Source organism: Cyanistes caeruleus, chromosome 1, assembly GCF_971803275.1.
Source record: "Cyanistes caeruleus chromosome 1, bCyaCae1.hap1.1, whole genome shotgun sequence".
Classification (NCBI taxonomy): domain Eukaryota; kingdom Metazoa; phylum Chordata; class Aves; order Passeriformes; family Paridae; genus Cyanistes; species Cyanistes caeruleus.
The window spans coordinates 31,343,371-31,360,775 of NC_141701.1; the positions used below are offsets into that span (position 1 = coordinate 31,343,371).

The window sequence follows — 17,405 nt, forward strand, 5'->3', positions numbered from 1 at the left end:
GCTCATCACCCTTTGGTTCTTGATGTTACACTGTAAAGTGTAGAAGAACTTCTGGTACCTGATCAGGATTCTTAAAACAGGTCACAGGAATTAAATACTTTCTCCAGTGGCATATCACAAATCACCCAGACTCATGTTCGGAATGTCACATAACAGTCTCATGGTAGATTCAGCATCAAAAGAGGAATAAACACATAAACAAATTTGTAAATAAATAAATAAATAAATAAACAAATCTGTAGAAGGTTTAAACTACAGAGGACTTTATTAGAAGTACTTCTCATAACAAAAAAGGAAGGTAGTGCAAATTCTGGAGAATGAATATCAACACTGCTTCCACTGATCATGCACATTCTGAACTTCAAATTTGTCCATGAACCAGCAATATGCCCTTGTGGCAAAGGGGGACAGTGAATACCTCAGGTGCATTAGAAACAGCATTCTCAGCAGGTCAAGTGAGGTAGACCTGCCCCTCTACTGATGAGGCCACATCTGGAGTGCTGTGTCCACTTCTGGGCTCCTCAGTACAAGAGACACATGGAGCTTCCTGAATGAGTCCAGCAGAGGGTTACAAAGATGAGAACTGGGCCTGTTCAGCCTTGAGAAAAAATGAAAAAAAGCAGAAAAGCAGAGAGTGGACCACATCAGTATATATAAATATCTGAAGGGAAGGTGTCAAGGGCATGGAGAACAAGAGGCCATGGGCAGAAACTGACACACAGGAAATTCCACCCAAATATAAGAACTTATTTACACAGTGTGTGTGACTGTGCAATGGAACAGGCTGCCCACAGAAGTTGTGGAGGCTTCCTCACTGGAGTTATTCAAGAACTGTCTGGACACTATCCTTTGCAAAGTGCACTACAATGACCCTGCTGGACAGAGGGGTTGGACCAGATAACCCACTGTTGTCCCTTCCAATCTTAAACACATCCTGTGATTTTGTGATTCTGTGAATACTATTTGCTGAACACTGAGATCCTGACAGGTGCTCACTTCAGCTACACAAGCCAGAGGTAGAAAATGTTTAGATAGTGCCAGAAGATCTTGTACCTGAATTCAAATTTTGAAATCCTTTTCCTAGGAGGGAAGGGAAAGGACATGCTTGCCCAGTTCAGGTATCCTGGCCTCCACAGACAGCCAAGATCTAAAAGATGTATGGTCATGAACCTGAGTAACAAATTGCAGGCAGTTCCATTCAAATAACAGTAGCCCTGAATCTGCTGTCAACACTAAGGGAAAGCACATTTGTACATCCACCACATCTGAGTTTTCCCTTTTTTTATTTTCAGTCTTTCATTGTTTAGAGATATCCACCATAGCGGGTTTGGACCCTTTAAAAAGAGGATGTGATAACTAGATGCTAAAGACTGTCATGAGGGTGCTGAGCTCTCACTTTAACAAACTGTCCAAGAGGAACACAGAGAGAAAAAAAAAGGGGGACTTCTGAACGCTAAGCACTGTCCTGCCTCAGTTTTGGGTACTGATCACTAAACCCACTGATCTGTACATAGAGGGCAGTCAAATCCTCAATCCCCACCTGGCTCTAAATAATGTATTTGCATTGTGTACAGACTAGGCATCGTTCTGTGCTTTGCCATTTCCTTCATGAGAATAGCAACGGTGAAGACACGGATTTTTCTTCCTGCCTTTTATATACCCACTCTGCAAATGCAGACACACACACACACACACACACACACGCACACACGCACACGTATAAACAAATATGCACAGGTATACAGCCCCATAAAAATTCACAGGAAGGCTCACAATCAAACAGAAAATTTGCAAACGCTCTGAGTGTAACACGCAGGCTAACTAGACACACAACAAAAGACTCCCGAACCTTTATCAAACACAAATTAGCAGGAATACATTTGAATCGTTAAGCCGAGCGCCCGGGCCCCTCAGCGCACGGACGGAAACCTATTGCTGCAGCGGCACCTAGTGGCCAGCGCCGGCCAGCGCAGCGGCCCCGGGGAGCGCGGCCCGGGGGCAGCGGGGACGGCCCGGCCTCGGCAGCTCCGACCGGGCCGCGGCAGCTCCGACCGGGCCGCGGCAGCTCCGACCCGGCCTCGGCAGCTCCGACCCGGCCTCGGCAGCTCCGACCCGGCCGCGGCAGCTCCGACCCGGCCTCGGCAGCTCCGACCCGGCCGCGGCAGCTCCGACCCGGCCTCGGCAGCTCCGACCGGGCCGCGGCAGCTCCGACCCGGCCTCGACAGCTCCGACCCGGCCGCGGCAGCTCCGACCCGGCCGCGGCAGCTCCGACCCGGCCGCGGCAGCTCCGACCCGGCCGCGGCAGCTCCGACCCGGCCGCGGCAGCTCCGACCGGGCCGCGGCAGCTCCGACCCGGCCGCGGCCTCCCGCTGCTCCCCGCGGGAACAAGGCGGGCAGCCGCGCCTCGGCACCGGAACACATGCTCTGTTCTCGGGATCAAAGCTGAGAGGCTGGTTGTTTTCTGGTTGTTCATCAGCTGAGGCATCTCTCTCACGGAACAGCACCCTCTAACACTGGCAGGATCATCCGTCTAAACAAGAAATAAAGCTGACAAAGTTTTATATTTACATGTTTTTAATTTACGTATTGCTATATGTTTATAATCAAAAGGAGTCTGAATTTTCATATTCATTCAGAATTTTCACAGAATCTTAGAATGGGTAAGATTCCACAGTGGTTCTTCTGGTCCAAGAAGACCTTGCCTCAAGTGGGGTCATCCTAGAGCACATGGCACAGGATTTGGTACCCAGGTCATTTTGGAATATCTACAGTGAAGGACACTCTACAAGCTCTCAGGGCAGCCTGAGCCACCTGCACAGTAAAGAAGTTCTTTCTCATATTCAGGTGGAACTTTCCATGCATCAGTTTCTGCCCATTGCCTCTTGTCCTATTGCTCAGCACCACCAAGAAGAGGACCCAGCCTTTTTGCTCCGACCCTTTAGATGCATTGATGAAATGATGAGGTCCTATGACCTCTGCCAGATGAAAGAGATGGAAACTTACTACGTCCACACTTTGTTTCTGTATTCATTTGTGCTTCTGTAATACATGTTACAGCTTTAAAGTTCTTTCCAGATACTCACATGTTGGTATTGTTCATGCAGCTAGACATGAGTGATTCCAGGGCATGGTTACCAAAAACCCTTTGTGCCTCAGCTTCTTTACCTTTGCCTGACATTCCCAAGTTGACAAAATATGAGAATCATGGTGTCATACAAATGCATCACCCCTTCCCAGCAGACACAGAAGGTAAGAACTTTGGAAGAGCTGTAGGCAGGAAAAAACAGAACAAATCGAAACCAAGCCGCATCCCTTTCAATGTGTAGAGTTGCCCCACCTTTTCTGAAAGACAGTGAATGTGATGGCATGTTCACAGCTGAACCCCTTGGTTTTTATTTTATATTATTCAATTTTTAATAATTTTATCACAGCTTCTTTACAAGCAGTTGGTGTTTCATAGTGGCCCATGAAAAGCATAAACCTTTTCCAAAAATCAGCACACTCTGAGGCCCACTGTGCAAGCAGCATCATTTGCTTCTGTATTTTTACCAAGTTACCCCACCACTCAGTTTCCCTGCTTTGCATGGGACATGTAGAGCCCACCTCACATTTGAAGGGCTCTAAACCACTGGCAGTAAGGGTTTGACTAGCAAACACTCCAGCCCTGCTGCCAGAGAGGCAACCTGACATTGTTTCCTCCTACTAGAGGAGGTGAAAGAAAAGCAAGATCTGGAAACAAAAGAGGTATTAATGGAGAACAGTCTGCAGATGGGCTGGGCTATATCTTTTCTGCTTAATTGTAGCACATCCAAAGATTCATCTTAAAGCAGCAGTATAAAAAATTTCATCACACAATTTAATTCATTCCAAAACCTGTAGTATCCGCTCTGCATGGTGGAATGAATAATTGCAATTTTGTGTACATTCTTGCTAAAACGCTTGTTACCATAGAGAGTAAAAATGAAGATTAAAAAAAAAGTAGTGAAAATATTTAGTTGAAATTGAAGTTTTCAAGTTTTCCTGTGGCAGCTAATGGGACAGTTCACAGATCTTAATTCGGTGTATCAATAAATATTTGGAGAACATACATAAGCAACACATAAGCAACAGAGGGAATGAATCCATCTACCAGAATGATTTACTTCAATATTTATATCTATTCTAGTTCTTTTCATCTGAAAATATAAATACTTTTATTCCGAAGAAGAAACCCAAAAGGTGCATAATGATTCCACTAAATTCACGTTAACTATACAGGGTAAATTAAGCAGAAAACATAAAGGCCAAACACTGTACACAGTAATTAAGCTCAATATTACAGGGCTATACTGTAATAATTACAGCCAGCATTGCATGCACACTCTGATAATTCACTTAAATTGCCTTCAGAACATGGCAAGAAAATCTCCTTTACCCAGAGAGCAAAAAAACATTAAAAAATAAAGAGAAAGAAAAGAAAATTTGTACTTTTCATTTTGAAAACTATGATTTTTCTTTTTCCTATCTTGTTTCATCTAGAAAAAAAACAAAAAACAAAAAACAAACAAAAAAACACCACCACTACCAAAAAACTAAAAAACCACCTAAATATAAATAGAGCATTTGCTGTTGTCTTTCTACTAAAGCTTTTAAATTTAAGGAATAATAGATGCCTGTCTAGACAACCCTAAAATTGTTTTAGTTACTGATGTATGGATGACTGATAAATGTCATCTTTTCTGCCTGCAGTGCATTTTCCATCCAGTCTAGTGACATTTGTCTATAGCTGACCTGAGTCTGCATTTTTCATTTGCATTAAGCATTTAAATTTTACAACTCTGGAGCTCCAGGATTCACTGTTTACCAGAAAATACAATACCATTCCCTCCTCCCCCCTCCACCCCAAAGGAGAGATGCTTTCTTTGCTTGTCACATGGCCATTTTTAATTAAACCAGCAGGGAAGATTCTAATCAGACAAAGGCAATGGAATTTTCTTCATACCTTTCCAAGTGAAATAATTATTAATTCCCTAGTTTCACATTTCTCATACAGATAAAATGAAACATGCAGCATGGGCAATGAAAGGAGGTTTCTATTTAAATATGGACACGTCTTTTGAAACAATGCAAAAGACAGTTAAGTATTTCATGGTAAATGACAAAAACATGGAGATGTGGAAATTAATAGGTTTACCAATTACTTTTAAAATATGCTTTATGCTATTAATGTCTTCAGGCATGTAATTGCAAGATAGTAGAATTACCTCATAGACAGATATCCATTACAAGACAGATCACTGCATTTTTACACTTTTCTACTGAGAAATGTTTGTTGCTACCTGCTTTGCAGTACAGAAGATTCTGATATTTTACTCTGTGAACCGTATTCTTCAAGCCACCATTGCTCAAACAAGGCATGATTTTTAAAATGCATTACCTCAAAGGACTGAACTCAATGGAAAATCTTTGCAATCTATAAGTGGTCCCCTGATTTTGACCATGGCTAGTTTTTTAATGGCCATGCAAATCCCAAATTGCAGCAAGCTTTTGCTGTTCACAGCTTCTGCAAGCTTTTTTAAGGTGTGAGCCTTTTAAAAAGTCACCAAAATAAAATTCCATGGAAATTATTTTCTATGTTTGGCAACAAAGCCTGAACCTTTTTCATTATAAGTATTCAATATCATTTTTTCCTTTCAGATTTTTCCTAACAGTACTTTTGCAACTGTAGCTAAGGTAAGAGCTGAGGGAAATGCTTTGTTTTTTGTTGAACTGACAACAAAATGGCTTGACTGGGAGGCCTAAAACACATGTCCACCTTTGCATACATGAATAGTGCTATTAAGCCCAATGGATTTGCATACATCCTATTAAGGATGCACATAAGTAGTCCACAATAGACTTTTTGTTCTACTGATTAAGCTACATCAGGGAATCTGCCCTACAACAAAACCCTTGGGCAAATATTTTCCCCTGCTGACCGGTACCAGCACATTTCCTGGAAGCTTTGGGAATGTCTCACCCCTATATATCATTTTTTTCAACACCTTTCTGAAAAGGTTTCTCCATGGTATAAGCCCATCAGGACTTTTCAGATGATACAGAGAAAGGCAACTGTTTTCTCTATGCCTACCCTTCCTGTGGCAGAAGTTCATCAATGCGAGACAGAAGCAGGGGTTTGTACCTGCCCCTGTGGTAGCTAAATCTCACCCTAAGGGGTGCAAGGCTCCCTGTAGTTCCCTTGGTCTCGGCAAATTTCCTCTTGGCGTTTTGCTATCAGGCTATACCTCATTTCCTCCCATTCTGCAGAGCTGGCTTTAATAATTTCACCTCTCTAGCATAAACCAGCACAGAAAAACATCAACTATCAAGCAGCCCCAGCAGTCACAGCTACAGTGGGAACGAGAGTTCGGGACACGTATTTTTTTTAACCACTGCTGCTAAAAACACAGCTAGATCCTAGAAAACACAACTGAGTGGAAATGGTTGCTGGGATTTTTAACAAGCATAGAAGATGCTGTTTTTAAAACGGGGCTTTTCACCAGGTCTAGGCAAATATCTCCAGCCCCAAAAAAACTAACCCAAGGGTTTTTTTTATGCTATCAAGAAAGCATATGCTCTGAGAGCAGAGGAAGTTGTAGCAAAAGGAAAACAGAAAACAGTTAACCTCCACCTTGTCTATAAATCAGAGCAACAGATGTAAAAGTAAGTGTACATTTGGAACCTACTGACCCAGAACACCAGCGCTGAACTTCTGTTTTCTCTCCTCTCCAATATGACTCCATCCTGTGATTTTTGCTCACAAGGCAGAGAAGACAGAGTAGTTTTGTTCTTCTGCAAAATTCACTGAGAAACATTTCTTCCTTGTCTTCTAAAACATCTTTTTTCCTCAAGAGAGTTCAGGAAAAGTGTCATCATAGGACATCATCTGGACAATTAAGGCAGCATGGTGTTCTTAAATGCAGGAATCAGGTATTGCCAGACCTGAAGAGAAAAAAAGCCCACAATAATGCAAAATCACTCTAGGATTGGCCTGAGTACTCTCATCAACATTCAGCAGCAGTTCAAAAGCAAAGAGGAGAAAGAAAACACCCCACAGACACATGAGACAGAAAAAAGATAAAAGGTGTCCTGAATGAAGAAAAATGTGTTATTTCTTAACTGAGCTGTGGATTAAGCAGAGGAAAGGGGCTCAGACATGGCCTGCAGCTCTTTGTTTATATAAACACTCTTCCAGTGATCTGAACCAACATCAGGTGGGAGCACATTATCACTCCTCAACTACTTTCAGCACTCAAGTCTCCTGCACAAACTTAGGGAGGTACTAGGTTCAAATTTGTGTGAAAAGGCTACCAAAAAAATAAATCAATTCTTTATGCAGAATCTTCAAATTCAACGCTAGGAAACACACTAGAGTTTTGCAGGCTCACAGGTACTATACATCAAGGTCCCAATCCTGCAGTTAAGCCCTTTGTGGGCTGCTCACAGTAGCTTAGCTGCAGGATTGAAGTTTCTCCCCATCCCAAATTTAGGGACATAGAGACCTATGAAAAGCTGAGAAGGGTAGCAAGAAGAGTTCAGACACTGATTTGGCACCTAAAGAAGGAGGTCTATAAAAATAATAACAAAATATAATATATATATATATAATTATTATATATAAATAGCCAAACATATATACATATATATTATATGTATGTATATATATATATATATGTACATATAAGAAAACTGAAAATTGGAAAAGCTGTTATAAGCCTTCATTTGTTTCCTTTATTTGGAAACATTTTGACAAAATTATCCTTTTTAAAAGACTAAGGAGCCATTTTATTTTGTGAAGCTGGTACACTCTATATTGCAAATTAAACTCTACTTTTCACAAACAGTGTAAAAATTGTCTTCCTGTGGCATAAAAATTCTTCCTTCAAAAAAGCAGAGCCTTATCAGAAGATTTTGGTCTTAGAATCCAGCTTGTATATGGAGAAGTAAATTTAGTAAAATGACAGTAGTGTTAAAATGAAAGTGAAAGCAAGTACACTGCTTTACAAATCTGGTGTTATATCACTTCCAAAGGCTGAAAATAGTTTTTCTGAAACTGCTTGGGTTACACCAGTACAAAAATGATCCAAATTTGACCATTCAAGCTTTTTCAAGAGAAAGGGAATAAATGTGTTCTCCAACAAAAGGGCAGATTGTTCTCTTTCCTTGGGCTTTTTTGTTGTTGTTCTGACATCTGAAGAAAGCAATTATTAGGGCTATCCTCTATATATAAACTTCTGTTTATAATTTTTATTTGTTTATTTGTCTATTTTTAAGCCACTCTTCTACCTTGCTTGCCTTTATGAATAGCGTTTGCTTGACATCTTCAGGGAATTTCTACATACATGCATCTATTTATGTATATAATGTGACATTCAAATACAGAAATAAATCCATGCTATACTGGAGAACATTGCATCCACTAAATATTTACCTGGGAGAGATAGGAAGCTAGACAGATGGATATTTGGAAATGACATTAAAGAAAGGACAAGGTTGCAAATTGCTTGATCAATACAGTACAGCAATGGAGAGAAGAACTGCAAAAGTCTATATCCTATAGGGATAACGATAAATATGGGTCAATGATGAGAATTCAATTGCTATAATAAAAGAGGTGCAAATGAGAAAGCATAACTTTCATGCACGGGCAATAATTGACTTTACATCCAATGGCTAGTGCTTGAAATAAAAAACAAAGCTATAAAACCAGGGAAATATCATTAAAATAATAATGAATAGTTGGGCTCCTCGATGTGCAACTGCTGTGTGTGCCTATTTTGCATCTGCAAATTCATGCCTGTGCCCAAACCCATCTCTGGAGCTGGTCCACACAGCTCTTATGACCTGTTTCTAAAAGCGCTAATATTTAGTATATTGCACTCAACTGTTGCTTATTTTCAGATGTCTTCAAGGGCTATGGAAGTTGCATGGACTGAATGTTCTCTGGTTGCAGAGAACTGAGGGAAACTGCGACCTACAGTGAACATAATTTGCACGTGGTCCCCTGGGGACTCAGGAAAGGCCACTGCATGAGCCTCCTTAAGAGTGAGCAATATTCAAGCCCTCTCTCTTGAGAAAAACCCAATCCCTATCCCCACATGGGAGGATTATAAAAGGGTTTTCTGCCATAAAATAGAAAATATAAAAACAGCTCTTGCCAGGCAAGGAGACACAATGCCTCTTGGTTCTGTGGGGTGGAGGGCTGCCCCTGCAAGCTGTGAGGTTTCACACGATGTTCATCCATGGCTGGGTATCCTCACCCTTCCCAGGGTGACCCCACTGTTTGGCTTCCACATTGAACTCCAGCATTAGCTGTGACCTTTAACAAAATCCTTCACATCACATGGCCTCTACCTGAGAGTCCTAGCTAGAAAAACTACTTCCTTTACATCTTTTAGCTCCTCACTCCAGACACTGTGCTTTTCTCTCAGAGAAATTTCTTTGCATCCCCCTTGTTCATCTGCACGACTGTAAAACATTTCTGTCTTCAAGCATGTGTCTTTCTTGCCATCGTGTGAATCAGATGTATAAAACATGAGTCTTCCTTCTCAGCATGGGAGACTGTTGGTACAGACTCCATTACAATACAGCATCAATAACAACCCTTTTCATGTTCATCATATCAAATTCAGACCTTTATGACTTCCTGACATATCTATTTTGCAGCCTGAATTTATCTGAGTGTTGATTCTTCCTAAAATAAAATTATTTAGGCTGTAAAACTTTTCCAGATATTTCCAAGAGTTAGCTGATCAAAACATAAAAAGAAAAAAAAAGGCACCTTAAATTTTAATTTTGAAGAGATCGAGAAACAAATAGATCCTGAAAACAGCAGAATTTTGGCCTAAATGAGGAGCTATGCATAAATTAGTCTCTTTAATGGAGAGCAAAACAATAAAAGTCAAAAAAATATTTGTTCCTAAACTTTTAACCTGGTCATGTCTGTGGGGGAGGGGAATGTATGAATTTTAAAAGCCTATAATGTATAAAATTTTTGCTCTAACGAGCCTTCCATGTTACTTTATAAATGACAATACAGGATTCCATATTGAATGGGGTTCACCAATCTCATGTGAGATCTTGGCAGTAATTTTTTCCTTACTATGGGTATCCTCCTTTCCAGATGGTATAGTTAAGTCCTCCACAGGGTTCTAAGATGGAAATTTTATGTGAAACTATTTGAAGTCCCTAATTTCAAAAATCTTGATGAGGTGAAAGACATTTAAGAAATTAAAGGTTATAAAGGTTGTTTGGAGGTTCTGGGTAGGTCAGTTCAGAATAATTTATTAAACTGCTATTTTGGGCTAATTCTCAGTTTACACTGTGTAATGTAACACATGATAAAAAGGAAGAGGCATGTAAGTGCCATCAAGTTGAGTTCAAAAATATTTACAATTATTTTGCACTGGAGTATACAGCTAAAGGAAATTCAATGCAACTGGAAACAAGTCCCTCATCTCTTTCTGCAAGAGCCCTTATCAAGGTGTGTGTTACATGAGACATTTGTTTATTTGGGATACACTGTAAAAAGCAAGGACAAAAGTCAAGTGGTTCTAGTCAGCTGGAAAATGGGATTACCTGTTAAAACTATACTTTTTTTGGTTATTGCTTTCACGGTCCTTTGTTTCCTATTTGAAACAGGCAGCAGCAGTTGCTCATGGCTTTAGTTTCTGCTTGCCCTGTTTCTGCCTGCTAATAGCATATTACAGTTTGTAGCAGTCCAGAAAACCTAAAATTCTATCTGCAGGTGACTCCCCAGTCTTTCATGAACTACTTTCATAAGCAATAAGTGCTCAGTTCTGTTGTGTTGGGGGAGTTCTTTCTGATTTTGTCTGTTTGTTTGTATATGGGATAATACCAGTCTTGTTTCTCCCTTCTCAGTTTAACATGACAGCCAGGGAGCTCTACTTTTACCTCCCCATAATACAAGAAAATGAAACCTCTTGCACCCAGCAAAGGACATGTCATTGACTTGGCAGCAAAGTCAATGGGAAATTTTACACTGGCTCCATGAAGGTCTGGATCCCACATCTTAACCAATCTGCATTTTACCTCTGTCTAGGTTCTTAAATATCCTTGACAGCATTGCATGGTAGCGAGCAAAGCCCTCAAGTAGCATTTAAAAGTAGTAGGATTTGATTATATTTTGTTCTGTGAAAACTATGCACCCTTCTTACAACTCAAATGCGAGTTAATGTCACTTCACGGAAAAAGAAGGAAACCAGATCATTCGAATTATGTGATTGTTGATGGATTACTTTGTGACAGAAGAAAGTGAAAGGAAGGTGGTGACAAGGGGATTAGTTAACAAGATGCAGTAAGAATGCTAGGAGAGCTGCACTTGCTTTACAAATACACTAGACTTTTTGAAGATATTGCTAGCATGACAGATAAAGGGAATGTAGCTGCATTATATATTTAAATTTTCCAAAGGCATTGGAAAAGATACTGCACAAATGGCTTATTTTGAAAATAAAAGCCCATGTGATGAAGAGAAAGCTGCAAAATGAATTAGAATGTAAGAAGAAAGGAGGGGGAAGGAAAGAATAATGAATATAATGCACTTAAAATGGAAGGTATTCTCCTGAGAAGTATCACAGAGCTCTGCAGGCTTAAACCAGGATATCTGAACCTTGTTATTTAATCTATATAATGCTTTGCTTATAGACTCTTATTTGACTGAATTGATGTAAATACTTTACGAGATGCAGATGTAATTTTTTTTTTACCTTATTTATAGTATTTATACTATATTCAAAGTATGAAGCTTCTTTGATATCACAGAGATGGAAGAAGAGGTTAGCAATAACCTTTTCATTACAAAGCCCACACACTTAATCGTTACAGAAATCCTTTCCCACTTCTCACACGGAAATTATTTTTCTGTAGTACCTCTGCTATGGCTCTTCTTACACTGAACACCTGAAATCTCTAGAAAAGAAGTACCCAGTGGAGTCTGTAACCCAGAGGTGTTTCTTTTCAAATAGTTTCTCTTTTCAGCCTTTGAAAATCACTGACTCACTACCTTCATGAGCTATTGTGTTATTAGATATCCATGCACGGATTTTACATGGTCCCATTACCTGCAATTGTATGATTACACTCATAGAATGTGAGAAGCACCAATATCCCATTCTTTATGGACAAGGGAAAAAGACAGATACTTAAATGATTGTCCTCTTAAAAGTAACAACATGGGGTATTGCAAAATTTAAGACATCATGTATTCAAATCCCCAGTGATTAACCCACCATGAGACACATGAACCTAAACTCGGTTTATCCTTTTTCAAAGAAAACGACAGAAAGAGCACAGAGTAAATTGAAGTCTAAAGTATTCACTCAGAGGTAGGCCTGCATTCAAGTTCTGCTGCTTCTGGAGCTAGACCAAGAATTTTCCTCATAGCTCTGTCAGTTCCCTTGTGAATACCTTAATTGCAAAACACTGGAAGTGCAAATTTATCTTATTGGTGTTACTCTGTGCTTTATAAATGATGTAGTGAGAAAAAAGGGAGTGTCTCTTTCTTTTAGCACCATCCATCCATCACATGGATGTACCTGTGTTAGATCACTGCATAGATGACAAAGGCAGAACAGGGATCTGAATCCAGTTTTTCCCACCCCAAGGAAAAGGATATTAGCACAAACTCAGCCTTGTGTTGACACAAGTAAAAGAAATTGTTTGCAGGAGATCTGTGTTTCAGACACGTGTTCCATTAACCCCAATTCCAGGCAGTGTGTCTCTTCTGGGCAAGTGTCCGTCTATCTGTATCCTCCTACGTGGCTGTGGACAGTGATATAGAGGATAGTACCTAAGAACAATCTGGAGCCTATTTTGAGGAATACAAGATCCAAGACATTTACCAAAAGATATATCTTGAAAAAAATGCAGAAACAAAATTATTCCTAATTGACAGTCTGTGTATAAAACATTCTTTTTCTCGCATAAAGAGCATGCTATGATACTTCTTGTCATTAGCCACAATTCAATTTGGCTCCTGCCACATCAAAATTTTGGTATTTTACTATCTTTTCACATTTTTAAGGTAATTTTGTCTCCTTTGTAGCCACAGTTTTGAAGAAAATGATGACACTTGCTGAAGAATATAGTAAAGTTTATTTGTTTTATGGTGACACTTGCAGAAAAGTAACATTTGCAGAGAATAACATTTCAGGAGACATTGAATCAGGTTAAGTGTGGTTTCCTAAGAGAGGTGGAACTTTCAACCTGAGTGCAGTCTTCTGCTTCTAAGCCGTGTTTCTTTAAGTGAGATCAGCAGAGGTGATTAAATTCTCTGGGCCCTGATCCAATAGAAAAACTCTAGAGTTGAACAAAGATGTGGCAGACATTGCATAAATAAAATGAACAGCCACTGTGTCAAGGATGTTCTTGCCAGCCCAGTTCAGGATAAAATATTCAGCACATCTCAAAGTTAAACTGCTTAATTCTTTTCAAATCAAATACAACATGCAGATACTAAGAAATTTCTTGGAGAGCAAATGTTGCCTAAAATAATTTTTTAACATGTCCAATATCAAGATTTACTGGCTCAGTTCTTTTCCAACATGAACCATATAACCTGTTTTCTGTTGATATCCAGGCATCTGCAAAATCCTTCAAAGGACAAGAAATTATGGAAGTACATTGGCTCAGAAATTATTAAGAGATAATTTGATATATGAAAAATTGTAACACAGGATATAGTTTGTATTTATTTTTTTTATTATTTTACAGTTGGGACAGGATATGCTGTTATTTTTGGTTCTTAAAAATTTCTGAGATTTAACTTTAAAATTCATTAATTGAATCACATAGGCCACTTGAAGGCATTCTTAAATTTGTACTCCATCTGCAAATGTGTTCAGAGAAAGGGAAAACCTACATATTGTCCACAGCAAGCTTCTAACATGTCTTCAAACAGCTGCTTATTGCAGCCATTAGTGATTGGAAGACATGGTTCTACTCTGCTATGACAACTATATTAAAACTAATAATACTCATTTGGCCCTGAATTAAAGAGAAAAATAAACTGTACAAAAACCCAATAACAATTAGAAGGAAAAATACCAGGAAATTAATGGAAGTGAATTGTAGAGACAATAGGATAATTCAGAAGACATTTCTGATGTGCTTTGCTCTCCTTGAATTTCCTGATCTGTGTTCAAGGTCATTTGTGCACAATACCAATGCTTGTTTTAATGAAGACTATCAATCTCATCAGCATGATTTGAGGAGCAGTCACAACATCAAACTGCAAACCAAAGAAGAAGATCTTTGTTGACCATCACATCTGCCTAGAAATACAGGAGGAACAGAAATTTTAACAAGATTGAGGATCCAACCAGTAGAAAAAAACAAACCTATAGCTGCATGTCTACTGGATGGCACACAGTGCATTTTGATTCATCAGTTGTTTCTCTCTCCTTTCCAGCTTCAGAAAGCCTCAAGGTGCCATAATTTCTGTGAACCTGTTCTACTGTGCACTGAGAATGCGTTCAGGGGTAATACAGCAGACTTTGCAATAATCATCAAAAATCTACTGATTTCTGGAAAATTGAAAACTTGAGGGAAGACAGGGTAAATCCTCAGAGGAAGAACTGGCAGGAAACTATCCACCCATTCCTGTTAAAGATCCAATGGTGAAAGAATTAAAAATAAAGCTGGTGTTGGTTGTGGAATTCTTTTCCTATTCTGGATTACTGTCTCTGTATTTGACACTCCTGGCCTTGACACATATTTTAATTGCCTTGTTATAGTCCACTGGCTTTTTAGGATCGAGAACCCAAACACCAGGTCAGTCAAAGTTCTTTGGTAGTAAGCTGCAAATATGTGCCAGATGGGAGAAGGTATACAGGTGTAGAAGTTTCATTAGCTTTTATTTTTGAATGTGGGAAGCATATTAGGTATGGAATGGCTTTGCTGTTCTGGAAAACATCAAGTACTGAATAGCAAAGGAACATCAGTATAGAATGCAAAATTGTTGATGCTGGCTTATTGCTACAGGGAGGTGTTAGCTGTCAGATCCTATTGATTTCAGCTTAGATGTCTTAATTAGTCAATCCTATTGATTTCGATGAGGATGTCATGAAAAGTAATTACTCTACATTCAGCATAGTCATTTTTCTATTTTAACATCTTTTCTCCTTCAAAAATCAGACTTCTTAAATTGCTAATAGCACTAATACCAATAGCAGCCAGATTACTTGGTGTAAGAATCAAAACTAGACTCCCAAGACCACTTATCATCATTTTGACAGTTTCTGAAACAGACCACCAGAGCTACACTCAAAACTGTCAAAAAAAGTTGTGTTTCAATACTGCTTCTTCCCCAAGGTCTGATTACGGTTTGGTATTCTTAACTTATTGAATTTTCCCTCAAGTAGTCTTTGTGCCTGAAAATGGTTGAGCTGTTCCATCGTATTAGCAAGAAGTGCTTGTTCTAGCAGTGTACAGCAGGGACAACAAAGCTCAAATAGTGCTATGTCACCTCATTCATTTTTCCACACTTCTCACTTATTTATTTCATGTCTGACATCTTCCCTGTGTCTTTGTATGATCAAAGTCAGGAAAGCTAGTTTTTGGTGCACTGACTGTGGATCAAAGGGTATTTTTATCAAAAAAGATTGCATTTGGCTAAAATCAATATACATATTTTATAACACATTTCAGTTTAGTCTCAAGTGTTGTTTGGGTCATGCTTTAATTTAAAATTAATCATATTTTACAGACAAAAGACCACAAGTGAAAGACTTAATTCACAGACTAATACTAATCACACTAGAATGTGAATATATTTATATAAACTGTAAGAAAAGTTCTCCAGAACTAGGACAACAGGAAAAATGGCTTCTGCTGTTTTTATTCAACTAATAAATAAAGAAATGCATACATATACTCACAGAAATAAATATATTCAAGTCAGCAATCTTCATTAAAGGTACCAAAGATCTTCAGGAAATATTTGTAATGTACCTAAGTAGAGCACAAAAGTTTAACGGCACAATGGTCCTATCCATGTGATTCTGACTGTCTTCCCAAGAGACACAAACTTAACACAAATTTTTAGTCTTTCTCTTTTACTGAGCCTGTCCCAAAACATTCTAACTAAGGCTGATTGTGTATCAGCAGTTTTCCAATGTGATTACCAAAAGCAGGTCCTGAGATTTAAGAGCTAAGATTGTATTGGGGCTAGGAATACTACTTTTGGAAGAAGAACTGCACAGAGATATGAACATATTTATGAACTAAAAGAAGAACCCTGATGTTATGACATTTGACAACAAAAAACTGAGTCCATAGTTCAACAATTTCTTGCCCATTCCTAAACAGATTTTTCCCCTCATAATGTTGAGATTGAGGAAAGTAATGAAATATAAAAAGGGAAGAAAAAAAACAGAGAAAATGTTTCTTGGCAGACTGGTTTTCTGCACAAGACAGTTCTCTTCACAGATATGAGGTTCCTTGGTTGTTGTCTCACCAGTTCTTGGAGCATCATTGAAATAAAAACTCATCACCTCCTATTAGTCCAAAAGTAGCATTGGTAAGCTGCAAGGCTACTTCACATAATCTTCTTGCAGTGTTACCTGCTTGTTTTGAGACATAAAGAGTGAAACAGACTAAAGAGATCCCTTGTAGCTTATATCTAGGACATTGTGATCTTGTGTACGTGCCCTGCTTTCACAGAAAAAAAGTATCATTTTCCCAGTAATTTATACAACAGGATGAGCTGAAGGCAGTTCATGGATTAATTTCCAACACAAGAAGAGAAAACACTATATTAAAACCTTCTTCATTTAGATTGGATTGTGGTAGTTTAAGAGGATAATATTTGGTTCACATAATGGTCCCGAATGCATATCAAAGATTCTGGGAATCGTGTACTTTACAGTATCTGCAAAGACAATGAACATACTGTAAAGCCTTTTGGAATGGTTTTATATCAGGAATAATTGTCTGACTATATAAACCTGTGCCATATCTTCTATAATAAATAGTGGTTTATCATAGAACTAAGATTGTTTCCTTAAAGCACAAATTTTTAGAAAGTCACAAAGCACCATTTATTTCAATGTTTTAATGTGCTGTTATGTATTACTATTTTATTATAAATTAGAAATTTCCTGGCATGGCATATTCTACTTGCTTCAGTGTGTATATTTCCCTCTTGAAATCAGCTGGCTTTTGTTTTTCAGGCCTTCTGAGTACATGTAGCCTGCCTGGATGGGCAGGAATGGAAGCACCATTTCCTTAGTACCTCAGAAATTCAGGAAAAAAAAAAAAAAAACAAGGAAAGAAACAAATATAAAACAACCTCAGGAATATCTGTTGGAAATCAGTTCTGAGAGAAATTTAAAAGAGCTGCTGTTTTGTCTGGGATTTCACAATTT

The 17,405-nt window shown here is 38.8% G+C and overlaps 1 protein-coding gene across 1 annotated transcript; it reads right to left on the minus strand.

Annotated features, from left to right (window-relative positions):
* Window positions 1-241: 241 nt before the first annotated feature.
* Window positions 242-4,542, minus strand: LOC111924745 (uncharacterized). Its single transcript, XM_086884347.1, has 2 exons — window positions 1,850-4,542; window positions 242-598 (listed from the first exon to the last, which is right to left on the minus strand). The coding sequence occupies exon 1, from the start codon at window positions 2,483-2,485 to the stop codon at window positions 1,889-1,891; it is 597 nt and encodes a 198-aa protein (XP_086740473.1). The 5' UTR covers window positions 2,486-4,542; the 3' UTR covers window positions 242-598; window positions 1,850-1,888.
* Window positions 4,543-17,405: the final 12,863 nt, after the last annotated feature.

Coding starts and splice junctions, on each gene's coding strand:
- LOC111924745 (XM_086884347.1), bottom strand. CDS start 2,485: ATGCCTCAGCTGATGAACAACCAGAAAACAACCAGCCTCTCAGCTTTG.